The following is a 27,823-nucleotide window of genomic DNA, read 5'->3' on the forward strand; positions in this document are numbered from 1 at the left end:
AGGCGGCCCCGGGGCGGGAGGATGGGGCCGCGCCGGGCCCCGACGCGTGTGCAGCGGCCCGGGAGGGGCCGAGCCGTGCGGTGAGGCGGGCCCGGGGGGGTCTCCGCATAAACCAGCGGCCTTCTCGGGAGCACCTTGCCTGGTGCCGGGTATTTCCCGGGTCTAGGCCCGGCCGCGCAGCGCCTGGCCTCGGCCGACACGCGGACTGTCTGCCACCTCCCGTAAGGCCCGTTTTAGGACACGTATCTATTTATCGTCAGCTTCGCTCGCCCCCACGCTGAGGCCCGCAGCTCTCCGGGCTGCTCCCTCCCACCTTGAGGCCATTTCCGAGAGCCGTCACCGAGTACCGGGCCGCTCACGGGCTGGCCAGAGGGCCCGGGGGGGGATAAACTGCAGGGTCCTGCAGGTTGGATCCAGGAAAACAACCTCATGATTGCCTCAAAAGTCGCCCTAGCATGAGCCAACCTTGGGCACCACTTGAGAGTCTTTTCGTTCCACCTGGTTTCTCTGCAGTTAGGTTGCTTATTGTGAATAAAACCGGTAAGGCTTCTTCCCCTGCTACACACGCACACGTTGAAATTAAAATACTGACGTTGCTTGCCTTACCTGGGGGGGCTTTTAATCCTGACCCAAAAAAAAGTTTCTTGTATTTTGTTCCCAATTTTTGTCTGTTTACGCTGATGGCTAATAAAATAACCTGAATGGCTCCCAGCTCATCAGTGCAAGGGCTGTTAGTGACATCGTGACATGCTTGTTACCCTTGGAATTGTGAATCTCATGTCAAGACCGATGTGAAATTAGTCTCTGCTTACTGGCTAATGGATTCTGCTTCACATCGTGTACTACAACACCTAATTCAGTGGAGTACGTTCTCCTGTGATTGATGGTTCTTTATTGCTGGAAAACAACCAGTAAAAGTTGAGTTGCCTTTAAGTTTTTTTCAAAAATGTCCATTAAATTTTTATAACTGAATATGACGGGGCCTTTGTAGCTTCTTGGTTGTGGTGTTTTATTTAATCTTTTTTTTCCCCCATGTATTTATATAGGACTATATTTCAGGCACTGGCTGAAAGGAGTTTAGCTGTATTCAGTGCAAGCTTTCACATAAAGTATATGCTGCTGCAGTAGGGTGGTGGAATATTTACCCCAATTAGCAGATGCTGCTAATGAATTAGTGCACAGAGGGAAGAGAACACATCTTGCCTCACCGTCAGAAGGGAGTAGATGTTGAGCTCAGTTAGCCAGCAATGTATTGGCAGAGTAAGATTCCCATAACCTGGACTGCAGCATCATTATTTTTTTCTTATTTTAATGTAATACTCTCTTTTAAAGTGAAACTTCTGCTTCTGTTTGTCAGTTTTTTAACCCCCTGGAGATTTCAAAAGCCAGTTTTTAGATTTTCTTCCTTGGAAGGCTGCAGAGAACCAGCCTGTGAATGTCCTGGCCATGACATTTGCAGGTTTACAGTCTGGGCAGTAGTACTAGCTTCTGAAGAGATGAGTAGGTTTTGAAAAGGTCATGCACAGATCTTGTTTTTAGCACTTTTCCTTCTGCAGATCTTCTTGTTTACAAATGTTTCAGTTAATCCTGTAGCAGCTGCCTCTACAGGTACTGATAAGGTGTATTATCACAATTCAGCAGGTGGGTGAAGTGGCACCCAAAGGTGACATGTGGTCAGTGGTAGCACTGTGAAGACCGTTTCCACTAAGTCCTGGGCCATGTGTGCTCACTGTCAAAGATGGCTCATGCTTTTACATCTTGCACCATTTGATCGAGGCCCCGTTATTTGGGGAAACTAATCCAAATAACTATTCAGTTACTGACTGACATACTCTGTGTCTGCCACAATAGGTATATTTTTAATTAGGTGTTTACATTTTAGATAAATGTGATCACATATTTTTTTAATCTAGTTATTACTGTAGTAATCTTTATGAACATAATCTTTAAAATGTAATGTGAAATGATTATTTAATTGGGTGCTTGTAGCAGAATTTCTCCTGTTGAGATTTCTGACTGGCTAACCAATTTCCTTGAGCAATATGGTTTTCCACATGATAGATTCACTTATTTTCCTCAAGAAGATACTGTAATTTTAATTGGAAAGCTTTGACATATTTTGGATTGACTCAGAAAACAAGTCAATTTTTCTTTCATTAAAGATCTTGTACAGTGGATGCAAATAGAAATATAAATGGAAAATGAGACACTAGCACTATACTGGCTTTTATTCAGAGTTTGGTTTGGTTTACTTGGGCATGTTGTAAAGACTGATAAGGTATGTGGGGTGTATATAATACATACATTACGCACCTGTATTATCTGTATATTTTAAATAAGCTCTTTAATGCATGTTTTTTGTGGGAAGGAAGTGTTTTGTGACACCTTCTTGGGCTTTATCCCCAGCCAAGCCCATTTTAGCTGGGACCTAAGCTATGTCCAAGTCTGTTGTTCCCCACTGTGTTACCTGTCAGCCTGCAGGCTCATCTAAACACAAAAATGATGCTGCTTTAAATGAGAAGAGTAAAATTATTTGATAGAAAATTCCTCTGCAGTGTTGCACATACAGGTATGCTTTTATAGCCACAAAGCAATTTTTGTACAGGAGTGCTTATAAACTGTACTGGTAGACTTGCCTCTAGCTGGAACCTACAGTGGCATAAATGTACACCTCTGACAGACACAGTTATTCACACACTTTCTGTAGACCCTAAGGGAGGTCTCAGTTCCTAGGGATGTGAGAATACAAGGAGTATTACTATAAAATTATGAAAAGTTCTGGGTTTTCCAGCATGTTTGGTTAACATTGTTGGTAGGTAAATTGTCACTTAGTTCAGGCACCTGACTTGAGAAAAATAAAAAGGAAATAAAAAGGGTCCTTCACATACCTCAGGTCTGTAGTTTTGTTTGTGCAGGGACTTTTCATAGACTGTGACAGATGACCTCTTTTACTCCCAGCTGTGAGAGGTTACTGTTCCTTATCTGCCTGTTCCCATCCTCTGCCAAAGGTTATCACTGAGGATGCAATTAACAGGAATGCCCTTGTATTAGGCAAAAATAGCAGTCGTACCCTAAACTAAATTACTGGTCTCAACTAATTTGGCAGACTGTTCCTGCAGTGAGGTAACACTTGGTTACACATACTACCTGACTGGTACTTTGGTGGGTCATCACTGAAAAGTTAAGAGCTTCCAACTTTTCATTTAGCACAGCTGGAGGCAGAATACTTATTTTTGTAACCTCAGTTACCTTTTAGCCCTTCCAAAGGCAGGTTCCAGCCTTTGAGCCAGTTCATTAAATAAATGGTTGAAAGTATAGATGTTACAAAAAATGGCCAATCTGGTAAGACATACCTTTAGCTCTGAGCTTCAGTGCTGTTTGTACTGGTGGCATTGGTTTCTCATATGCAGCAATAACTTTTAACACCGTTACATTCTCTCTAGCGTTTGAAACATTAGAAAAATCTTAGCAAGGTTAAGGAGTTTTAACAAATCCATCAAATCTAACCAGGAAAGGTCTGTTTCTTTGTAGGTGAGTATAGATATGTGGCTGACTGTTGGCTTCCAGTAGATAGCTGTGATCAGCAGTTTTTACTTTTCCATTGCATTTGCCCAAACTTAGACCAAACCCAGAGAAAAATCACAAAAATAATTTACTTTTTATCAACTGCTAAATATTATGTAATAGATAAATGTCATCCTGTAATTATTGCATGTTCAGAACACAATGCAAAAAAACTGAAGTTATGTGTTTATATGTCTTTCTTTTTAGTTCATGCAAAGGGGTTTGGATTCACAAACTAAAAAACAACTAGAAGAGGAAGAAAAGAAGATAATTAGTGAAGAACACTGGTATCTTGATTTACCAGATCTAAAGGAGAAAGAGTAAGCTTGTACCCTTTTGTACTTCTTATCATCATTGGATTGTTGTGGAGTGGCAATAGAATATAGATATTTTTCCTGTAAAAGAAGTATTATTAATAACCAGTTAACAGAAGCAAAAATAGTGACAGACTGGCATTACAGCTTGCTTTATTACTTGTTTTCAGGGACGTTCTCAAGGTTGCCTAATGCAGTTTGACCTAGTTTCATTTCTTGTGTGTGTTGTTTTCTTTCACTCACACATTCTTCTAGATGCATGTAATTAGTTTCTTTCAGGCAGGGACCAATTCATTCATTGCTGCTTTTTCATTTCGTTTGAAAAAAAAGAAGTTTGAAGCGTCCTGTGTCTGGAGCTGAATTTACTAACACAGATCTGTTCAGGACAGTTCTGTCTTCTTGAGTCCAGCTCACTTCAAATCCTGGTTTTGAAATAGGAGAGAGAAGAGCAAAAATAAAGGAAGGCGTAGCTAATAAGGAAGAAAATATCCATTCCAGCTATTTAGAAAGGTTCTTTAAATAGCAAGAGAACTACTTTAAAAATGGATTGATTTTTGTCCTTTCAAAAGAGGAGAAAAATTCCATTGAGGGAGAACATACATAATTTTTTAAAAGCTGGGATCCAACCAATTAGCTGTAGTTGAATAAGATCACTGATAATCTATGCTCTATTACTGTTGGTGGGTATGACAAAAAGGTATTAGAGCTTCAGTTGCAGCAAGGAATGTTCAAGCTGGACATTGGGAGGATTTTTCTAACGATAAGGCTATTGAAGCTCTAGAATAGATTGCCTAAGGAGACACTGGATTCGTCATCATTGGGAGTCTTTTGAGGACAGGTTAGATGGGCCTCTGATGTTCATGGAACATTTTTAACTGATCCTACCTTGAGGTAGGAGAATGAGCTTGATCTCTTCAACCTAACTTCCTCTGATCGTAGGAGTTTGTTTTACATGGGAGATGAGGAGGGAAGAGGTGCATATGTGTGTGAGGAAAAGAAGGATGGAACAATTCACGGAAGTACTTTTATCTAACACATGTATTATGAACGCCTCAGGGTCATGTTTCTTTTCTCACTTGTGCTCATTAAAAGAGGAAAAAAGAGGGAGAAAGAGGAAATCTTTCTCGGCTGAACAGAGAATTACACAGTGTTTTATATCCTGACAGACTCAACTAATGCCAGGTCTAACATCACAATGAAAAATTAATTAGAAGCTTTTGCTGGTGTAGTAATGCCACCTGGAGAGTGATATTTATGTGGTATTTTTATTCTGGCAAAAGCATTAATGTAGGTGGAATCATACCAGCAAAGAGTGCTTTTTGTTAGGAGAGTTAATTTTGCTTGTGGAACTGGCACAGCTTTACTGGCAAAAAGTGTTCCTTTGCACTCCAAGTGCCTTGTATTGAAAGATTTATCAGAGCAATTAAGCTTCAGAAAGTAGTTGATGGTTTAAAATACACTGTGGTTTTGTTTATTTGTGTGGGGGGAAGACAGCAAATGCTTTTTGCATTTGTCTAATTTGATTATTTTAAAGCACACTGTTTGACAAAATACTGGGTTTGGGCTTTCATGTAGGAGCTTTATAATAGAAGAGAGGAGCTTTATGCCATGTGAGGATCTACTTTATGGCAGAATGTCCTTCAAAGGATTCAATCCAGAAATCGAGGTACCATTTAAATGTTCTGTTTTGTTGTGATCTCACATGAGGATTGGAGCCCTTGGGGATGGGGATTTGAGTGTTCACACTGCATGCTGTTTGGCCTTTGCAGCGCCTTCCATAAATCCTTCCATGTACAGGAAGTCGGTGATTGAAACCAAAATGTCGATCTATGTAGCATCTGGTAAATAGGAGCTTTTTATCTCATTGTGTTAACCGTCAGCAATTGCATGACTCCTGTAGATTTTCCCTCCTGAAGCGAGGAAGCTTTCCCACATGCTGCTCACCAAAACAGCAGCTCACTTTTCCTCCTGCCATTTAATTCAGAGTCCAATCCTACAAACATTCAACCCTCTTTATGCAACACTTACTCTGTAAGTAAGGGCTTAAAGTTCTAAAGTAAAAATTCCGGGCAAGAGGGATTAATTTCTTTCTGGCATGATTTATGCTGATGGAACTACACTGAGATAGTAATAAAAATGTTACCACTGAACTGAAGCAAGAGGATGAAGGTGTAAAGACTAAGGTATGCAAAACGCTATGCAAGGTGATTTACTGGGGGATTTTTTTTAGTTATTTTGAACTTGCTCTCACTGTGACTTTGCATATTATTGCTTCATGGTTTTTTCTAGTAGTTTATTGTAAATCCTTGCAGATATTTTTCCTTCTTAACAAAACCATTTCAAGGACTATGTGCTAACATCACAATGAAAAATTAATTATGATCTAATTCTCTGGCCTCCTGAAGAAGTCTGGCATGCCCTTGAGGATGTTTCAGTAGCACAATTCACTGAAAACCCCATCTCTGTGTTGCATCTTTTCCCAAAGGCAAACTCTAAGCTTGGCTTAGCAACAGGCAGCCATGTTGCCTTTTTCTTCATGAGTTTTTGTCACAGTATGGTCTAGCCTGACTGGGAACAGCAAATAATTATTAAATTTTATTCTTATCTTTTATGCATTTCTCCTACAGTCAGTTTCAGCATAGTTGCTATGTGTCAGGGTTACATGTTTAAGCTATTTCTTACTTCATTTTCAGAAGTTAATGATCCAAATGAACTCTAAATGCAAGGAAGAAATTGAAGTGGATGATAAGATGGAGGCTGATGTGTCAGATGAAGAAATGGCCAGAAGGTAAGTTATATTTTATGACATCATCAATATCAGCTGGGAATATGGTATGTTACTGCATTATGTGTGGGAAAATAAACCCAAAAAGCAAGCAGAAAAAAAAGCCCTAACAGATATGGTACTTTACAGAACTGATTTTCCAGATACTCTGGTGTGTGTTCAGTGGAATCTCCATCACTTTTGGAGGTAAAATATCTTTTAGGGGTTTTCTGCCCTTTGATACCCAGGTATTCCATGCTAATTCCCTCCTTGTCCAGATTGCTACAAACCCAAACTGTCAGAATTAATAATAACGTAGCAAGTGATCATGTAGTACTTGTGTAGTAAACTTCATAAGCTTCTGGTGACCAGCTTTTTTACACCATTTAAATCGTTGATTAGACTTGTGATTTGCTCCATTCAAGTTCTCCCTAATTTTACTAAAAGCTGTGCATTTTTTATTATCTGTACAGATATGAAACATTAGTGGGAACAATAGGGAAGAAATTCTTGAGAAAAAGAGACCAGCGTGTGCTCCAGGATGAAGATGAAGATGGGAATAATAACACAAGACCTAGCAAAAAAGCCAAGAAAAAGTTCTTAAAACCACAGGATTAATGTCAACTGCACAACTGGAGCTAATAGAAATGTTATCCATCATATATAGTATCATGAACTGGAGATTGTTGGAAATTTTTGCTATTTAATGTAAAGGATAGATTTCTAGATCTGAGTCTTTTCTCGTTGAAATTTCTACCATCCACATGACAAACATTTTTCAAAGTGGATGTGTGTATAATGGATGTCATACATCCTTTCCTCTCTCAGCAGCTTTTAATGTGTGGGACACTTAACGCCATCAGGTTTTTTAGATGTTGTGCATAGGTAGTGTCACATGCAGTCAAGAGCAACATTATTTACAATTTATGATAACATCAGAAAGAAGTATTTGGAGTAAAGATGAGTTTTGTCCAATCCAGTAAGGCAGTTCAGCTTTCACTGCTTTTTTTATTATGAAAATGAAAACCTTTGCTGTCTTCATATTGACAGAAGTCAGCAGAAACATGGAAATATTTTTTTTCCATGCTAAAAATAAGATGGGAAAAGAACAGAGAGATAGAATCCATTTTGTTGAATTTTGTTTTTATAAAACTTACTTAAAAATAGAGGGGCTTGTAGTAAAACTTTTTTTTTTTTCCTAGAGCAAGCCAAATATTGGGCAACGTTTACAATTTGACAGTTGAACAGATTGTGAGTCTTACTTTGTCTTCCAAAAGACGTTTGCTAATCTTGCCTCTTTTTCAGAAAAAAAATCCAATCTTACAATTATCTAGGTCTTGTCATAAAAGCATAATAGCAGCTTCTGAAACATATTTGAAAGCTGAATAAAACCTGACTTTTTTGGTGGTTAATGATTGTGGTTTAGCTAATTTCATGAAAAAAAATTATGCTTAATACAATCTGATATAAAAAGTGATCCTGTTTATTAGTTGCCTGCACTGACTTTTTCTGTTTAGTGTGCAATGAAGCCATCTGAAGTAAGGTTAGGATGGAAGCATCATGCTCTTTCGTCAGTCGGTGCTCTGGGCCTATTGAAAAATGTCAGTGTGGTCGTGTCTAAAATTACAGCAGTTCTCTATACTCTGCCTTTCAACAAGAAATACTTTTTTCTATTACTTCATTTCCCAGCCAGATGTGTAAGTTACTCATCCTTAATGCTGATTCTTTGGAGAAAGAGAAATTTGTTAAATTGAAGCCAGTAGTGGCCATTCTGTTATGGACACAGGAGCCTTCACAGGCGCCTTTTTTTTTTTTTTTCTTTAACAAAGCGAAGAAAGACACGAAACTCAATTATATAAAGAAAGAGACTGTATGTCTGCTGTATTTTGCATGTGATATGTGAACTATAATCCATGTATCAAGAGTACCTCATTAGATATTCAAGATGAATCACACATGGAAAGAGAAATATACTTTTAACCTAGTAAGGGGACCTCATACAGGTGGGAAGTCTGTGATTCATGATCTGAGATAGTTTTTCAGAGCTAATTAAATGCTACTGGATCAATTACTTAAAACCTGATCATATATTATTGCTAGCTGAACAGAAGTTAATGATGGCAAGACATTTTTCTTCCCATGGAAGATGTGACCTGAGCTAACAAATGATTTATTGTTGGTCATCACAAGAAAAACTCAGAATGTATCCCATTATTCTTTTTTACTTATTAGTAGGAAAATTATTCCTCTCTATCTGAACACATTTCTTCCAATGGAGAGAGAATTTCTGCGTAGTTATGCTGGGTAGTTGAGGGGGGAAAGTGTGTTCTAGTGAACCACCATCAACCAGGAGATGTCACTGCAGTTGCATGTCCTGAGAGATTGTGAATTGGAGAAGGTTCCAGTGGTGTCATGCAGAGGACCTTTTGGGTAATTTTGGTAATGATTAGTGGCTCAGATAAACTGCATGTGAAGTCTTTCTTTGCCAGGGCTCTATGCAGAGAGCTCTCTTGCATTGCAGAGTTCTGTTCAGTCCAATGGGGAATAATTTTATACAGTTAAAAGCGTTCTGCCGTACATTGGTCCTTAATTTCATGTAATTTTCTGAGGGATGACAGGAAATGTGAGTGTCATGGTGTGAGCGAACTCTGAACAGCTTCCTAGAAAACCCATGATTTGGGAATTTGGGAGGGGAGAAAGGTGGTTCTTCTGTTTCCTAAACATGCCCAACACCAACTGTGAAGAAATTACAGATTTTGGTTTATTGTCTTCAAATATGATTGCCCTCTGTTCACGTTTAGCTGGTGGCTAGGTGAGCTATTGAAATGCTGCAGTAAGACCACCTCCTAATTCTTAGCACAATGTCTTATTCATGCGGAGTTTGTAAAATGCACCTTTAAAAGCACCTTTCATAGTGCATTAGTATGAGCAAGACAGAACTAAAAATCAGCCCTATGTGACTTTCTAAATGTACTTTAAATGCCCAAAGTTACAAGCAGGCATTTTATGATGGGATACCCATCTGTATTGCCAACCTTATATATACATACATATGTGTAGGTATTTTAAGTTTGGCTCTCGCTGCCTAGGCAGGGTGGAAACATTCTGCTGTATAAAATTTGTGCTTGAACTGCTCTTGACAGAGATACAAGTGTAGCAGTGAAATATTCATAATGCGAGCCTACATTAATTTAAGCTTTCTTGGCTCTGACATGGTTGCAAATGCAGATGCATTTTCATGTGCAGCTTCCTAAGCTGTAGAACTTATCCGTGTGGTCATGTTTCTAAATGAAAAGCATTTCTTCTTTGAGAACAAAGCAAGTTGGGATAGGTAGTATGCGTTTTTGTTAGAGAAAATGGCTACTTGCAAAATTTAATTGGTAAAGAGTTACCAGACACCAGAAGTGTTTGTGCCTGTTACACGAAGGTACCTATTAAAGTGAACAAAGCAAAGTGTGCGTTGTAGTTTGTGCTCACTGACAGCTCACAGTGTTAAGTTTAAGGAAGTCTCTTGTCAGGTGAAGTTGTGTCCCTCCCTTTGACAGGCTGACTGTTTATTTCTGTACTAACTGCTGATGTTGGAAACATGTAAGTATAGAACTTCTTTTTTGCTGATGTTTCTTGTTTTGTTACTTTTACTCTGCTTAGTCTTGGATCTTAAAAAGTCCAGGACCAGAGTCCAACTGAAGTGAGCCATCCTGTATCCTCCCTTTAGTAATGCATGAGCTGATTAAACTTTGATTCTTGGTGGAGGCGGGGGGCGTTCTGTGGTGCCATGGAGTTTGAACTGTGTTTCTTCTGTTATGTGTCTTGTTTTCTAATAAGACACTTGATTATACAACCCCACAATCATGGATGGCTGTCGTTGCCATTGCGCATTGTGTGTAATGGGCAGCTGGGCTGGGATTCTGGGACTTAATCCAGCATTCAGACTTAAAAAGAAATTGTCTCTACTTTCTGTTAATTGGAATAACATACTTTTAAATTGTATTTGGAATTAGACAAGTCCTGGGTGGGGGGGTATAAGTGTTGTGTTGTGCTTCGTTTCAACAGCAGTCAACAACTAAAACTGCACAGTAGTATAGGCTCTCATTAAACCTTTCTCAGAGTGTTAATAAAGCATAGTGGTGGTGAAGGATGTCAAACACCCCATGTTTCCCTTCTGCATGTGAATGCAAGTTTCTCTGAGAGCTGATGCTCTAAGGCCTTAGTTATTTATTCTGAGTCTGGGAGAGTATCTGCCTCACACAATATTACCTTGCTAATGGAACCCCAACATGAGGCCTCTGGGTTTGTTTGGGTTTGTTTGATTTTATACCATTTTCATCTCAAACCTTTGAGACATTTTGGGTCTGGCATTCACACCTCAATAACCTGTTTTCATCAGCTTTTGGGGAGCTTTAGTTAAACTGTGAAACTGTTCCTCAGGTGTACATGTGTGATCTTAGGTTGCACAGTGAGGACCTGGGTATGATTGTCACACAAATCCCACTTAGAGAGTGGTTATCAACAGATGGGGTCAGAGGGAGGGTTGAAGCCTCGGTCATTGGCAGCCCCATAGATCTTTAATGAGAACTGAATAGTAGCAGGGGGTATCTGGGTTGAGTCCCATTATTGCAGTCACCGTTAAAAATGCCAATTTGAGTCTGTAGACCGCTGCCCATGAAGAACTCTGCAAGAAACCCTTGCACACCATAACCTGAACAATTAGCTGGGAGCAACAGCAGGAACATCTCTAGAGAAGCATGGAGGCAAAATAACCAGTCTGTTAATGGTTGGCCTCAAGACAACGGGCGGCAGCACCAGAATTCTTCATTGCATAGAGAAATACGGTTTGGTGACCTGGGTGAACGCAGATGGGAGTTTCTGTCAGCTGGAATAGAGGTGGTGAGTGTTTTGAAGCTCATAATGTTCCTTGGGGTCTCAGGGAACACCTAAGTTTGATCAATCATTTAGAAAGGGGTAAAAACCCTTAATGGGACCTCAGTATGAGAGTAATATGAACACAGAACAAAGTCCTTATTCTATTATTTATAGAAAAACTCTGTTCCCACCTCAGTAAGATCTTTGAGTGTCCTGTATTGCCTTTGGCTTGGCCCTTGGTTCCTTGTCCTTGTGCAAGTACACGTGTAGCCAGGCCATCAGGTGCCACCAGGGCCGGTCAGCAGGGAAGAGCCGGCGTGCACCGAGGCCAGCCCAGAGCTGCTGAGACCAGCAGAGGAGGTGACTACTGGGCCTCTTCAGGGATCATCGTCCTTCTTCAGGGATGAGTCTACAAGTTCTTTTTCCAGCAACTGGTAGGAACTTACCGTCTTCAACACTGCTGTCAAATTTGTTCAGTATTGGCCTTTTCGGTTCATGAAGTTTGTAGTGGGGAAGGTTGACCAGCAGAGCAACAGCATAATTGAACAGACCTCATTCACATCTCAAATGCTGTGTGCAGGAGTCATGCAGATGGGGGGGGGGGGGCTGTATTTACTGAAACTTTTTGTTTTCCTTTATTTTCACTTACAGAATTAATGAGATTTATGATCAGAGATATCTTTGAGCAAAAAGATACACTATCACTGGAAGGAATCAACATTTGACCAACACTCAGGATAATCACAGATTGGGGAGAAAGAGTGTTTTTCAGCATTACTGCTATTTTTTGATGCATTTTGAGAATGCTTCCCCTTTCTCAGTGGTTTCGTTGTTTGGGCTTTTTGGAAAAAAAAATTAAAATGGGGAAATGTGATTGTGCTACAACTCTAAAGAAAGGGATTCCTTTAGATTTGGTTGGCTCCTTGATTTTTTTTTTCACTTTGATAGAGATGAACTCGCTCACTTGTGACACTAAAGCTCCTGCACTAAGTGGTCCTCATTCAGCATAGCTATGGGCTCCCATATTTGCTATACACAGAGGGCAAAATGAAGGGTATAGTGGAGTAAGCTTCATTTTCTACCTTTGTTATACAAATAACTTGCAATGCTAAAAATACAAAATTTCCACCCCTTTTGGGATAGAAGTAAATCTAAGCCAGTGTTTTGCTAATCAAAGATGCCAATTAAACTCAGACACCAGACTGAAAAGAGTAGGCTGATTTTACTGTTAATAATTAAAGGATATAACTAAGTACTACAAAAATAAGCAATAAGAAAAATACAGAACAGTACACTTAGTTATTACTACACACAGTTAAGCAAGGCAACGCACCTAATCATTACTACACGATGGGGAGAACAGTGATTAAGAAAGATCCATCACCACTTGCATACGTTACCAACATCCAGACCCACAGTCGCTGGGGAGCCTGGTTGCAGCGAGGATTTGGAGAAACTTTCCCTGCAAGTGGGAAGTCCTACGCACTGCATCCATCCGTAGGTGAGTTGCAGTAGGCAAGTCCAGCCTTACATACCAAAAATCAGCAAGCCAGAATAATTTGCACCTCTGCTTTGAGAGGAAACATCTGGTTTCATCCTCATGTTGGATTCTACCCAAAGCCTGGCCGAGGCTCACGGGGGAGAACCAAGGCAGGGTCTAACAAGGCCAAACACTTGGGTTCTCAGCCTTGAACAAGGCTGAACAAGGAAAGTTGAATACATTCCCACAACATTTCATCCTCACTACTGGTTATATTCTAAGCTACATCTTTAACTAGTGAGCATACATATTTCATTAATGATCAGATACTAATAATTGATGCTAATGGTAATACAGATTTTACTAATTAACAGATACTAATAATGGATAACGTTTAGTTGTGAGGTTCACCTAGAGGTCAACTTTGTTTCGGGACCTATTATTCAGACCCTAGCACTGCAGCTAGTTGTGATGTTTAAGCACCATTCCCCTTTATAGGATGATTACTTAATCAGCAGCAAAGCTTGTAGGTATTTCTTTAGAGCCCATCAGCCACAGTAATGCTGCAATATATACAATTTGCACCACCAGAAAATATGCACATATCAAAACTTACTTAGGGCAGTTTACTGCAGCCATGACAAAAGGGATGCTCATGATGATAATTTTCATTTTGTACCATGTTTTGTCTAAGGATGACGGTCAGAGAATTATGCCTCCTAATGCTCCTTTCAAAGATGACATTGTTTTACTTTTATTAAAGGTAGAGAAATGAGATGAGCTGCAAATGGTTAGACCTTGTGAAAAATTAAGTTTTAAATGTGTACTTCATTGTCTAAATGCTCACAGATTACTTTTCTCCCTATAATAACCATAGAAAATGTGTTGACAGCATATCACAATTAATAATCCATGTGCTATAGGCACTCCAAAATTCCCCAGACATATTTATTACCCAAGTTTATAACCAAATTCAAATCAGATCCTATAGTTGTGCCAAAAATTGAACTGCAGTCATCTCACAGCAAATAATTCTATCTACCTGGCAGAAGAGTCTTAAATTCCTAATTTTTCCCAGAGTGAAATTCACTTTAATCTGGTATTAATGTATTTTTCATTCAGTCACCTGCAAAAGAATCCCATAATCTTAGTGATTGCACAGACAGTGAATGTACATAGACAGCATTATTGCAGGTTCTCCTGGTCATCTAGATTGTATAAAATCCTTTGACATTAATTGGGACAAGTTTTCTATCTAGGGTTATGTTAAATTTCTCTTTGAGTGTTTTTTCCACCTCTTCATCTTCAAGAGTTACGAATTCCACCAGATCCATATTTTCCTTGTAGTTGTATGTGGTCTCAGTCAGTGTCCACCCGATTAGTGCTCGAAAGCCATCAGTGGTCTGGAGGGTGCAGATGGATTTCTTTGTAAAGAGGGAATCTGGCGATGTCTGAAGGTACGTGCACTGGAAACTGAAATCTTCCACTGTCCGTGGCTCAAGGCTGAACATATAAACTTTCCTACACTCTTTTTTCTCCAGAAGATCAGAATTAGAGAAATTTTGATTTGGGATATATTGTTTCCGTCTCATTTTCTCAAGGTACCAGATGGCATTTTTTTCCGTGAAGCGAAAGACACCGGGAGCCTGGGGCTGGTCTTTCCCCGACACAAGCTCCATCGGTTGCCACATCTGATAGGATACACCAAAGCCTCCATCAACAATATAGGCTTTGCCATCAATAACTACCTTTACCACGAGATGGGTCATGATGGTGGCGTAGGCATTTTGATGTGGATTGAACACATACGCTCCTAGAAAGCTGGCGTCGTACCCCAGGCATTTCAGGACCCAGCCCAACAGCTGGTTGTTTTCCATGCACCAGCCACCCCGCTTCCTCCGCACGATTTTGTTATAAACATGCTCCAACTCCAAAGTAATTTTCTCCCCACAATGGATGCTGAGGTTTTCGAAAGGAACAGCACGGATGTGGTGCTGGAATATATCGGTTAAGGTTTCTAAATCTTGTTTTTCAAGGGAACCTTTATAGCCAGTTCTAGCAAAATACTCTTCAAGGTTCATGTCACCTGTAAAGGAAGGAATTGCATTTTTGTTTTGTTTCTTTACATCAGTGATTTATGATGCTGTGAAAAACTGCCCAGGCTGCTGCCAGCAAAGACGTTTTAATCTACTGAACCTCATCAGAGCAGTTTTTAAAGGTAGCAAGTATTCATATCAAATGTTTCCCCAAGCAAAGAGCAGTGCACATGAGGGTTTGCTTTTTGTCTTAGAGTCATCCCTGTGGCAAACAGCTGATGTAATTTCAGCTTGATATGCAGTGGCCGTGAAACAGGGATTTGCTGTATTTGCATTGTAACAGTGGGGTTAAGAAGAAATGTAAGATCATGCTAGAGACTGTTCAGGAGGGTTCATGAAAACCAGTCTAAATCCACTGTTCAGTGAAAGGAGTGTCAGTGGGGGGAAGCAGTGTTGTCTGCCTGTTGGAGGGAGGATAATTTGAGCCAGGATTTGCATGTTCTTTTCATGAGTCTGACGCTGATCTACATGACAGTAAATGAACTGCTCATTTGGTATAGGGCACTCTTTCGACACTTACAAAAAGTGAAAATGATGCTCCCTGTGCATTTTGTAAAGTGTCAAGTTTTATTCAGATAATTGTAACTGAAAAAAAACCTCATCTGACCTTTGCAGGAGTTGCAGACCACTGACGCTCTTGACTGCTCAGAGTGCGGCACAAACTCATTTTGGTGTTGGAATAATGAATCTGAATGGAGGTGAGTGACCTAAAAGGCAGAGTACATCTCTCTAGTCCTGGCCTTTCTCAAAACTCACTTTATTCCTTTCAGAGGAGACATAACTGAGAATTACTGAAGCCTCATACAGTGCATCCCTGGTCTGTCGTGTCTCCAGCAGTGCCCACCTCCTAGCCTGCCTTGGTACGACTCCTCACGAACAAGAGTGCTGGAGGAGGAACTACTCAACCAATTTTCTGCCTTCTAATACTGTGGAAAGTCGCACACAGTCCCCTGGCTTTCTCAGCGGCCCATCACAGTCTGCTGACCACCACTACGAGCTGGATGCTCCGCAGGTATCTGACAGATACTGTTTGTGAAATCCACTATAGATCGTCTACTTGGGTATGGAGCTGGGCACAACATGTTTTGAAGGCTTGAACCTTTGCAAAGACAGCACTAAGCATTTCAGCAGTCTAGAGTTACTGCAAATATTTAGTTTCTTGACAGCCCACAAAGCTACTTGGAAATCTTTTGTGCATAGAGTAGGCTGAGGTTTAGACACTTAATATTAGCAATTCAGGAAGACTATTTTATTCAGATAAATTTAGCGGTGAACTGTTGAGTGTTTACTGCAGACTGGAATTTCTCAAGATGATTTTCAGTGACAGATTCATGATGTGCATATGCATGGTATAGAAACAGCTGTCTAACGTGAATGGAGAGCCCCATCAAAAACCACGTGTTATCTTCTACAGAAAGGAATTTAGCTTCCAGTGATATTTAAGTGTATTGTTGGAGGATAGTCTCAATATAATGTTAAGTTGAACATAAGACTTATGGCACTTTTTTCTTCTGATTTGTGGAATCCAAGTCTATCCGATCCTACCGACTGAAATTGTGAATGCTAAATAGATTACACAAGCATAAAGCTGGTTCTCAAGTTTATATTATTTTTAATTTCTCTCTGCAGTTCCATAATATGATTGATCAGTGTTAAATCTTGACTGTAGGAGATGAAAGCTACCATTCTTTTGAATTGTGAGCAGATCAGAGGAAAAGCTAGATACTGAAAAGGTAGTCCCACAAATGTGACTATGATTTATGCAGAGAAAAACATCAGAAGAAAAACCTTACAGAACTATTTCTAAATGTGCAAATGAGGATGCTCATACAAAAATATTCCTTACCAGGACTATACACACTATCAGCAATTCCCCTTTTAAAATACGTTATCTGTCTACTTTTGTCCTACTATGTCAGCACATGGACTTTCTGGGGTACAAAAATCCTCAGCTTGTTATTTCTTTTTTTTTTTAAGTTGTTTTTAAAGGACGGTAACTTTAGTCCCTTAAAGCATAATCTATTGATTATTAGACTGCTCTTTTGCTTCCTTCGCATTTGCAATATTTTTAAATGAAGTTAAAAATCTAAAAGAGTAACTTCCAAGAAGAGGCTGTAGTTCTTAATTTCTATCTCCTATTGTATCTAAACAAAAGAATTTCTCTTATACTCAAGTGAATCTCCTCCTGAAGAGTAAAAGACACAAGAATTGAAATTGCATTATCACTGTTTTGCCCTCTTTAAAAGCCCATGTTTAGGCAATAGTTTAGCTCTATATCCACACATCTTTATAACATTTTTTTTCTAAAGATAATATCGCTTATGTTATTGCCTGTGACCTTTACCATTATAAAGAAACAAAGGGGTTTTGTTTCTTTCTTTGGAGTATTTTTGAAAAAAAATAAACTTACCTCTTAAGATAGCCTTATTTACTTATCGACGTATTCAGTTTCTGTGTTGTTTATTACTGGGGCAGCAGTCAGTAAAGCCAGGAGTGGATACGAATTGTGAGGGCTGTCTTCCTCTCTAAGCTCCACTGGCCCTCACTCATGAATCTTAAATGCTGAGAAAGGGCAGAGTCCACCCAAAATGAATGCACATTTTTAGAATTCACTGATCCGTGGGCAAATTAAACTTTGTTTCTTCCCTATTAGTAGATGTTTATGTTTTCCCTTAGTTAAGACCAGACTGAACTTGTTTTCCATGTAAAATAGTTACAGTAGACAGTTCCAAATGGCTCCAAAACTCTTTAAATTAAAATATTGTTATTTTGCAAGCCAGCACTTTGTGGTGGAGGATAGTCATCTACTTCCTTGTGGGTGCGCTGAATTGCTCAGTTATTGCAAGTTGCATGTTCCTATGCTCTGTGGATGCAGAAAATGACCCTTTTTGCTCACAAAGGAACTTTTTCCATCCGTTCAAAGCTTCAACTGCAGCAGATATATGGAGCTGCCATGCCTAATAAATACCATGACAAATATTTATTTGCACGAAGTAATGCATTTCCTCTTTAAAACTTGGCCTGCTGTGTCTTCAAAGTGTTGCAGGGCTGTTATTTAATTTTCTTCCTGTCGAGCATGTCTTCTCTTCATTTAATGGAGGTGGAAAGTTGGACATGACTTTTGGGAAGGCAAAGGGCACATCTGGGAAAGCACCTGAGTTTTGGGCACATCAGGTGCCCTGTGAGTCTGTGTGATTGACTAATATGAGCATCAAAGTCTTTTTCCTGGCTGAGGACTAATGCATTTCTGTCACGCGCTTTCATGACACCTGCTGTATAGTACCTGCCACAGGTATCAGAAAGTTAAAAGGCTTTTATGTTACATTTAAGATGCTGTAAAATCAAACCGGTGGCATATCCTAACTTCCCAGTGTTTCCTTTTGCATCTGCAATATTACTTATTTAAGGTCGATTTTATGCAGAATACCGTTTGTAATAAATATGAAGAGTTTTATCTACAATACTGTCATGCCTGCTTGACATCGCAGGAAGGTTAGGCCATAAAGTTTAGATTATAGTTTGCAAAGGCTGACCTAAATTTACATTTTTGATACCAAAATCCAGAATTTAAGAACTGTTGAAACATCTCAGCTTCTACTGATTTTGTTTTGATTTCAGATTTGTTTTGATTTCAATCATCAGAGACAATTTCAGGAAAATTCAGACTCGGAAAAAACTGGATGCTCAGAATTAGAGAGCTTCTGGGATTTTTAGGTGCCCTTGCATAAATAGCTCAATTTAAGTCAATTTCTGGTAAGGGAATAGGACTCAAGTCTTTCAACTTATTTCATCATAAGCTAATCAGCACCTAATAGTGGCTTGTTTTGAAAAAGTCTTAACCTTTCATTTCATTATGAAGTCTTTGAAAGCCAAATTCAGCTCAACTTTCTCTTGCAGACTGTTAACGGAAGTGAATAATTTGTAAAACTCTGCCGAGAAGAAAATTGGAAATAACACCAAAAAAGGTTAGAGGTCTTTTGTGTAAAATGGTAATGAAGCTTCTCCTTCCGTATCGTTTTGGTCTCCTCTGCCACAATATATATCTGAAATAAAATGAGATCCAGAGAGTTATGGAGTCAAAAAGCAATTTCCACGTGAGCAAACTAGAGGTAGTAAGATGTCTCCGTTTCCAAAAGAAGAGAAGCTTAAGAAAAAAAATGCAATTGGTATAAGCAGTTCATTAGCAATGTACTTGAATTTACCAAGACTGGTGTTCATCTGATTAGCTCAATTTCAGATTCAGATTACTATTACTAATGATAACTCATATAGTGGATATTTACAGATCCATCTAGCACACCATTAGAATTAGATTGTATCCACTAAATTAGGTGGCAAGCCACGAACATTTACTGGTACAAGTTTGTTCTCCAACACTATATTGAATTTGTCTTTCAGGGTCTTCTCAACCTCTTCATCAGTAAGAGTTGTGATCTGCACCACATCCATGCCGTCCATGTAGTTATACTTCATCTCAGTGAAGGTCCAGCCAACTAAGGCGTAAAGCCCCGCAGTGGTCTGGAGGGTACAAATCGACTTCTTCCGAAGTATGTTATCTGGAGACACTTGTAGGTACGTGTTCAGCTCCTGAAAGTCTTCTATATGTCGTGGCTTGAGAGTGAATGTATATATTTTTCTGATATTCCCCCGTTGAGGAGTATCAGCAAAAGGGACACTTTGCTCAGGAATATAATGCTTCCTTTTGACTTTCTCAAAGAACCAGGTGCCGTTGTCTTCCATGAAGCGGAAGATGCCGGGGACCTGGGGTTGATCCTTCCCAGAAACCAACATCAGTGGCTGCCACGCCTGGTAGGCACCGCCAAAACCCGCATCTACTATGTAGGGATCTCCCTTGATCACCACCTTCAGTAGGATATGATTCATCTCAGCAGTGTACGCCCCCTCTGCTGGTGCATAACTATTTCCTCCAAGAATACAGATGTCGTACCCTAATTGTTGCAAGGCCCAAGATAAAAGGTGGTTGCTTTCCAGGCACCATCCACCACGTTTCTTCCTCACTATCTTATTGTAAGTAGACTGTAAATCCAGTTCGATGGTCTCCCCACAATGCATGCTGAGGTTTTCAAAAGGAATTGCCTGGATGTGATGCTGGAAAATGTCTGTCAAGGTTTGCAAGTCTGCATCCTTATGGGAACTGTTGTAAGAAATTCTTGCGAAATACTCTTGAATGTCCATTTTTGCCTGTGTGAGCAGAAAAATAGCCAGTTACTGTTGTGCAGCTGTCAAGGGGTTCACTCCTGTTTCTGCAGCACAGGTTAACCAGCCTGCAAATGGAGCCTAGGCCGTTTCATTGAGGATTTGGAAGAAATCTCTGCCCTTGATAGGAGATGAATGCAGGTGAGGCCTGCCTGTGTCATCTGTATTTCTGAAAAAAGAGACGAGGATAGGAGCAGGTGACTATAATGCTTTCTCTGGCTCAGATGTTGCCTTCAACCCATGTGAATGTTTTTCCTAGGGGAAGGCACGGCAGGTGGCACAACAGAATCTCTGGCCCCATATGAGGTGCTACGTGACAAAAAATTAATCGAACCGACCACAGGTTTGCAGAAATGCTGCTAGACCGTAGCGGCATAGAATTCAAAGCAATTTCTTACTGCTTCTTTTACCATAACATATAAGCAATTCTTTATTTATGCCACGGGTAGCTTAACTGGAAAGTTTTTACATTTGAGGCTTCAGCTGACTGGGATGAACACCTCAGTGTGTCACCACTTCAGACACTTCAGTGCCTTTTGGTTCCTCTTACCATCTTTTACAAACCAAAGGCCTTATTTTCGGTTAAATTATTGGATGTATTTTGTGTCTTCATATCTCGGATCCCTTTTCCTTTCATTGGCAGAACGAGACCATCAGTGGTACTGGCGGCATGGCCAAGATGCAAAAAATTCCCTATACACTTCTAATCCAATGGCTCATCTGGTATCTGTAAGGATTTCTCCTGCCTTTTATTTAGATTTAACTTGGCTTGTTTCCATGCAAGGGTATTTGTTTTCCAGAATGATTCACAGTCTGCTAAGGACTGTATTAATTTCCAAAAGGTCTGAGGATTTCTTTCTCCTTGAAATTGGTTGCGGGTTCCCTGGGAGGATTTTCCCAAAATCATTTGATGTAGATGAGATGGGGGAGATTACCTTCCAGGGACTGTTCTCTGCTTTGGTCCAAGTTCTCCCCTAGGAGTGCCCAGCACTGTGACCCGATATCCATGCCAGCACTTGAGCGGTGCTGGGAGATTTGAAAATCCCACTTCAAATATATTAGTGGAAATACCCCCGCCCCAGCAGGTGAGCACGACAGGTGACCTTATCTCTAGACCTGAACCCCAGTTTGGATGCCAGCAGCACAACTCACCTGACTCGGTCACATTGCTCCTGATCTGCACTGGTACCAGGGTTCACACTGCCTGATGCACAAGCACAGGAAAATGTAAAAACGAGAGGACTGTCCCAATAAGGGAATAAGAAATACACATTTTCACTTCAAAAGGACCCAAAGAAACTACATGAAAAACAGTAATGGGTCTTTTGATACTGCGTTTTATGGGTTTTTTCCATCCCTTCTTTAGGACGAGGGCACTCATCTCTGGCAGGATCTCCTTGGAAACACTGGTTGTAGAAAGCCATTCCCTCCCCACAGACGGTGCACATGAACACTTGCAAGCTCATCCTGTGGTTCTCCGCCTCCTTCTTCTTTCTGTTCCCACTTTTAGCCGTGTTGCACAGCCAGACAGAAACATCTTTTCCCTATGACTCCTCACGCTGAATCTCTGTGACCAGGAGGGACCCAAGTGAGTCCATGAGCCTGGGGGGTCTGATAGCCTTGACATTTACTTTCAAGCAAAATCCAGGCAGGCCCTGCTCTGGGCCAGCAGCAGAAGACCTGATGCCCTCTGTAGAACCTGTCTCCTGGGTCTGGGTGTCCCCAGCGCCCCGGCGAGAGGGTCTAAGCAGCTCCCCTCTTCCAGCCACGAGCAACCTCCCCATGGAGAGCCTCCACGGGCTGCTGCCACTGAGGCTTTGGGAAATGTGCAGCCTGTGCCTCAGTTTCCCCAGCTGCCCTGTCTCTGGCCTCATCAACTTAAAGTCTGTGTGGAAGAGACAGCCTCGTGGGGGCTGACAAAACGGGCTCTGATCCCAGTGACTACTCGAAGAGGTTTAAGTACGATAAAGCTGCAGTACACACTCACTGTTGTGAGGGAGCATTCACGTAAACCAGCGTTTACCCCCCGCCTTCTCGGAGGCAGCTTGGCACAACCATTCCCACCGCACTAGGGATGGGGCCGCAGCAGCACGCAAGCCCTCACCCAGGGCACGGTTTGCCTTCCAAAAGTGGGTTGCCAAATACCTTCGCCCTTGATTCCTTTTGCTCCTGCAGCAGCCGAGCGTTGTTCAGCGTTTGTACAGCCTGGTGGGTACCGAGATTCAGCCGTTAGTTCTGCCTGTCTGCAAGCGCCCCTGGGGATCGCTGTGCCCTTCCAGAACTAGGCTGGATATTAGCAACAGTTCCCCTCTGCTAAAATTCAGGAGAGGCTTCCAGCGTTGGATCCTCTCGCACAACCCTATGCCATTCTCTGGATTTTAAGCCGCATGTGGCTGTTCTTTCCAGGCACCTGGGCACAGCACTAGGGCATAGCTGAAGTCTCGAGCACCTGATCTTTGTACTCGGACAACGTCCCTGCAGTGCAACGCGTGCTGTCGGCCCTGGGGTTGCTCTGACTGAGACTTGGCTCACACGCCTACAGTGCCAAGCCCATGGTGTGCAGCCCCACCGGGGTGGGCTTTTCCAAACGGGCTGACCCGCAGCTACAGGGTGAAGTTAAAGATCAGACACTCAGGCACTCACCTCCCAGGCAGCGAGCTCAGGCTTTCCACCCGGATCGGTTCCAAAGTTCCCAGGAAGAGTTGTAGAGGGAACTGCTGCTCTTAAAGGTCCAGGCTGCCTTTACTGCCCTGCAGGGACAGCGTTATCTTCCAGCAGAACAAGGAAAGAGGGGAGAGAGTTTCTTCTGTTATAATATTCTATATTGAGATGGTTTTACTGCATTTTCTCTAATGACATCTGTGTAGAAAGCCCTGTCACGCAACTCCAGGTCTTAGGTGATGTACAGAGAGCCTGAATACGATCCAGGCCCCACATCACCTAACAATACTGAGTAGATTTAACCTCCCACGTTACTGATTGAGAACTGAAGCCCTCCAGGAATGCAAAGGAGAAACACACGATGTTTATTACAAGCAACTTTTGTCAGGGGTTATAACCCTGTCCTCAACCCCACAGGTCACCCAGGTGCTTCAGGCTCTGGCACACCTTGATGGCTGCACCCCGGCTGAAGCAGCAAAGCAATAGTGGCAAATTTGGACACGGTTTTCCTTTGCTGACCCTCAGATGGCCTGGATCCCTGTAGGAAGCCGCTTCTGATAGAGAGATAAGGAATCCAAGCCAAGAACTCACTAATTTGCAGGTGGGGATGGCAATCGCTGAATTAACCACACTGTGCTGAGCTATTCTTCATGTCTGATACCAGACCCTGAAAGCAACAAGGTCAGCCTGGCCAAGTCATTCAGGTGTGTAAATCTCCTCGGGTTCAAAGAGAAGCCCTGTCCTTCGGCAGTGAGGATGCTGCTCCCGGGGAGCGCTGCGCTCCCTGAGCCTGCTGTGCCTTTAAGGATTTGGCTCCAAAGTTACCCACGAGGGAGAAACAAACTAGTGCAATCTGCCATGAAGAGACTCTCTTTTTTCCCCCTTCCAACAGAGAGCTTCCCTCGATTGCTCAGCAATAAAATCTGCTGCTGTGGGTGTGCTGAGCAGGAGGGCCAGGAGCGCTGAGCCGGGCCACAAAGCAGCAGCAGCCAGAGCAGGGCGCGGGGCGCACGCTCGAGGGGATCAACCAGCTGAAAGGAAAGTGGGTTTGCTGTTGTTGTGTCCCTTCACACGCCGAATCTCTGCGGCAGTGGACATGATGCCCTACTTCTTCCCCTGAGCCCATAAAAAAGCCAAAGCCCCAGAAATACCCAGGCACGGGGAGAGGAACTGCAACAGCCCTCTCTAGATGTTTCCCGTGTCTCTTCCCACAAGTGATGGAGCTTCTTGGCTCTGCACGGACCTTCTCCTGCCCCACACCTCTGCAAGGCCCGGCTGGGCTTTTACCTCTGTCTGCCCCAGCTGCCAGGCTGCTGTGAGGATAAACCCACCGAGTTCCACTCGTTTAACTTTTCCACTGACGCGGGGACCAAAGAAGGATACAGCTTGCACACACGCCAGGTCCTGGCTCCGCTGCTTCTCACCATCCCTCTTGCAAGCTGCTGGCCCACGCTGTAAGGAGCCCCTTGTTCTTCTACACCCCGCATTTGATTTCCCTCTAGCATGGGGGAGCCTCCTGCGCTGTAGGGCACTACTGCACACACGCAGCCACGCACACGTGGAGGCCTTTGCCTCTGGGACGTCGGGATTTGGGGAACTCCCTGTGTCTCTAGGAAATACACTGTGCAGCATAGCAGCAGCTTTTATTAGCTACAACCTGCTGGCTAGGGAAAGCTGCACATTTTGCATAACAAAGGGTCAGTGAGTTACTGTATTTTTAAAAGCCTTAGCTGCAAAACATTACCACATTAAAACAAATCAGGACAACTGCAGTGATTAATGAAATTTTTTACTTTGGGAATACATGTTTGCGAATACATCCTTCTACTTCATAATTCTTGGAGTTTTGATATCACTTATATCATTTACTTCATTCTAAGTGCATAGTTGCAATGCTTCCATGGTTTGTACATAAAGGAACATCAAGCATCATCTCAGAGGGCAAAGTGATTACATTTGAGTAATTTCCCATGCTACAAATCTTAGCCTTTAGGTATCTGATTAAGATGAGTCGTTTCCCTTCTATCAATATAATTAGTCTCACTGCAAACACGTCCTCAGTAGAACGGATAGGTTTCAGAAAACCAATTCTGGGCATGTGTTTGGGTTCAGGCACGGTAAGTAATGTGCAACAGCACTTGGAGAAGAGTAACACTCTTAGGAGAGGAGCGGGTATTCCCAGCAGTCTGCTGCTGGGTGGGAGCAAACAAAATGCAGGGCGATGCTTCCCGTTCAATTCAACGGGAGATGCTTTCAATTCAAAGAAATACTGCTCTTTGGCTGTGTCACTGAGAGAACGGGACAAGTCTGAAAGAAGACAGAAATGTCCACTAACATGTCTCATCCCCAGCTTCAGGCTGTAAATAGCCAGTCGGTAAGTATTTGCAGAGCGCAGCCTAGGCATGGGACAGCCTGCCTGCTGCCTGCGGGGGTGTTGTGAAGATAAGAGCAGACAGGACAGGCTTTTGGCTTACTGTAGCAAACTCGACACTGGATGCCTTTGTTTTTCTGGCTATTAAATTCCAAAAGTACTGTGGTATTCATTTAAGAGGTGGGTATGATCTTCCTCAGCTGGCAGCGCAAAGTAATAAAGGAAGAGACATACAGCTCCACTCCTCTGCCCTGCTACTCTGGATGTATTTGGAAAAGCTTTTAAGAGATGAAAGGAGTAGGGACTGGGCAGCGTGTGCTTCCAGCTAAGCACAAACAGAAGGGGAGTGATTTGATTGAGCTAGGAAGAAATTATTTGTATCCAAACCAAGAAGAAATGCAGGAGCGGTTGTGAAAATCAATATCCTTTCCAGATTCATGCTAATAAGTTCTGCCTTACACAGGTGTGGATGGAAATGAAAGCCTAATGTTAAGATGTTTGTCAGAAATAGAGGAAGGATTGCATGCAATGGCACTGGATTGAATTATAATTCAAGGGAGTGAGTTAAAATGGAGACAACCTGCTTTTATTGACAGGTACAAATTTCCTGTCTAGTGTTATATTGAATTTCTCTCTCAGTGTTTTCTCCATTTCTTCGTCTGCAAGGATTCTGATTTCCACCAGATCCATACTGTCCTGATAATCGTACTTCATCTCGGTGAGTTTCCAGCCCACCAGAGCCCGGACACCGTCGGTGGTCTGCAGGCTGCAGATAGACTTTGTCACAAACAGCGAGTCTGGCGCTGTCTGCAAGTGGGTGTTTTGGGCTCGGAACTCTTCGATGTCTCGTGGCTGAAGGGTAAAGAGATAAACCCGACGGCAAACTTCTTTCTCCACGTTATGGGCAGTGGAGGCACTTTGGTTGGGAACCCACTGCTTCCTTTTCACCTTCTCCAGGTACCAGACCCCGCTCTCCTCCAGGAAGCGAAAGATCCCAGGAGTCTGCGGCTGGTCTCTCCCTGAAATCAGCTCCATTGGCTGCCACATCTGGCGGTCTCTGCCAAATCCACCGTCCACGATGTAGGATTTGCCATCAAGCACCACTTTTAGCAGCAGATGATTGATTTCATCTGCATACGCCTTGTACTCCAGGTCATAAACTTTTGATCCCAGAAGGGTGATGTCGTAACCGAGGGTTTTCAGGACCCACGATAAAAGGTGGTTGTTTTCCATGCACCAGCCCCCACGTTTCTTCCTCACTATCTTGTTGTAAGTCGCTTCTAGGTCCAGCTCAATGCTTTCCCCACAGTGGATGCTGAGGTTTTCAAAAGGGACTGCTCGGATGTGGTGCTGGAATACATCCGTCAAGGTAGCCAGATCCGGCTTATCGTAGGAGCCCTGGTAAGAAATTCTGGTGAAATACTCCTTGATGTCCATGCTGCCTCAGGGGGGTGGAAAGAAAGAATAGGTTGTGTCAGAAGTGACAGAAGGATCTTCCGTTATAACGGGGTCCTCATCAGTATGGGCAGCCTGGCCAGCAGAGAGGGGGATTTGACTAATGGCCCCATCAAAGGCAGCTGAGTGTGAGTATTAGCGCCAAGGGAAGCCAATGGACAGTGCTGATGAGCACAAATGTTATTTTTAATTGTTTCTTTTACAGCTGTGACGAGAGGCTCCAGCTGTGCTAAGCACATTTCAGTAGAGAGCTCCTGCCCAGCAAAGCTACAAATCTCCCTAGGAAGGAACAAAACCAGTAGCAGCACTGTTTCCCCGCTAGACATTATAGGAACCGAGACTCTCCAGATCTGAACGGCTTTGCTCGTGGTTTGACTCAGCAAAGCAGAAGCAGGAAACAAAAGCTGCCACTCTTGCAGAGCAATCCAGAGCCCCCTCTGCAACCAACTCTGAAATAAATCTGCCCTGCCGTGGTATTTCCTTCATTATTTAGGCAGCCTGGCAGGAGCTGGTCTCACCTGCTCCTGCTCTCTGTGCGGGCGGTAGCAGACACGTCCTGGAGTGCAGAAGGGAATTTGGGGGGCAGAAAAGGCCAGGGGAGGTTTTTTGCTGCATCTGCTGTGAGACGCCTCCCTGCAGCACAGTTTAACTACCCAGCAGCAGGACGACACCAATGTTTGGGCCAAAACTACAAATTTCAGGGGGGCCTCACATTTTCTGACATCACTTTTTGGGAAGCACTTGCTCCTTCAACTCATAATCTCCACAGTGGCGGGTGGCTGCCCGTGGGTGAAGGACCAGGCATCGCCCTGCCCAGCACAGGACAAGGGCTCAGCAGGAGGCTGTTTCACAAGCACGGGGGTGGAAAGCAGCCGGAGCCCTCCCAGCCCTCCGAAGGGAACAAGAAAGGGATTTTGATGTAGCCAAATACTTTTGTTGCTCCTCCCCAGGCAGCAGTAAATTTCAGGCATCTCTGAGTATGGAGCAATGTTGTTCAGATTACTGACTCAAGATGTCTCAAAATGTTCTCAAGTTCCT

General features: G+C 42.4%; 4 protein-coding genes across 5 annotated transcripts in view; 1 reads left to right on the forward strand and 3 right to left on the reverse strand.

The window, feature by feature from the left end:
• Nucleotides 1-10,095, forward strand: part of MPHOSPH6 (M-phase phosphoprotein 6) — a 10,531-nt gene extending 436 nt beyond the window's left edge. Inside the window, exons 2-5 of the mRNA XM_026856720.1 lie at nt 3,772-3,884; nt 5,454-5,544; nt 6,572-6,666; nt 7,116-10,095. Of these exons, the coding sequence (XP_026712521.1) occupies nt 3,772-3,884; nt 5,454-5,544; nt 6,572-6,666; nt 7,116-7,260 (444 nt within the window). The 3' untranslated portion in view covers nt 7,261-10,095. The remainder of the gene's footprint in view (nt 1-3,771; nt 3,885-5,453; nt 5,545-6,571; nt 6,667-7,115) is intronic.
• A 2,632-nt stretch (nt 10,096-12,727) lies between these two features.
• LOC113484382 (arylamine N-acetyltransferase, pineal gland isozyme NAT-10) lies at nt 12,728-19,312 on the reverse strand. The gene is made up of 2 exons (XM_026856734.1): nt 17,492-19,312; nt 12,728-15,071 (listed from the first exon to the last, which is right to left on the reverse strand). Exon 2 carries the CDS (start codon nt 15,064-15,066, stop codon nt 14,194-14,196), a length of 873 nt encoding a protein of 290 aa, XP_026712535.1. The 5' UTR covers nt 15,067-15,071; nt 17,492-19,312; the 3' UTR covers nt 12,728-14,193.
• A 69-nt stretch (nt 19,313-19,381) lies between these two features.
• On the reverse strand, nt 19,382-24,368 carry LOC113484381 (arylamine N-acetyltransferase, liver isozyme-like). Of its 2 annotated transcripts, none has more exons than XM_026856732.1 (2): nt 22,942-24,368; nt 19,382-20,283 (listed from the first exon to the last, which is right to left on the reverse strand). In XM_026856732.1, the coding sequence occupies exon 2, from the start codon at nt 20,275-20,277 to the stop codon at nt 19,390-19,392; it is 888 nt and encodes a 295-aa protein (XP_026712533.1). In that variant the 5' UTR covers nt 20,278-20,283; nt 22,942-24,368; the 3' UTR covers nt 19,382-19,389. The 2 variants fall into 2 exon arrangements, with proteins under 2 accessions (XP_026712533.1, XP_026712534.1); XM_026856733.1 differs by lacking the exon at nt 22,942-24,368 and adding an exon at nt 22,444-22,924.
• A 363-nt stretch (nt 24,369-24,731) lies between these two features.
• LOC113484384 (arylamine N-acetyltransferase, pineal gland isozyme NAT-3-like) lies at nt 24,732-27,437 on the reverse strand. The gene has a single exon (XM_026856735.1). It carries the CDS (start codon nt 26,765-26,767, stop codon nt 25,895-25,897), a length of 873 nt encoding a protein of 290 aa, XP_026712536.1. The 5' UTR covers nt 26,768-27,437; the 3' UTR covers nt 24,732-25,894.
• Nucleotides 27,438-27,823: the final 386 nt, after the last annotated feature.

This window comes from Athene cunicularia, assembly GCF_003259725.1.
Source record: "Athene cunicularia isolate RWA chromosome 11 unlocalized genomic scaffold, athCun1 chr11_part1, whole genome shotgun sequence".
In the NCBI taxonomy this organism is placed as follows: Eukaryota; Metazoa; Chordata; class Aves; order Strigiformes; family Strigidae; genus Athene; species Athene cunicularia.

What these genes read in the sequence shown, in the direction of transcription:
- LOC113484384 (XM_026856735.1), bottom strand. Translation starts at nt 26,767, where the DNA reads ATGGACATCAAGGAGTATTTCACCAGAATTTCTTACCAGGGCTCCTAC.
- LOC113484382 (XM_026856734.1), bottom strand. Translation starts at nt 15,066, where the DNA reads ATGAACCTTGAAGAGTATTTTGCTAGAACTGGCTATAAAGGTTCCCTT.
- LOC113484381 (XM_026856732.1), bottom strand. Translation starts at nt 20,277, where the DNA reads ATGGACATTCAAGAGTATTTCGCAAGAATTTCTTACAACAGTTCCCAT.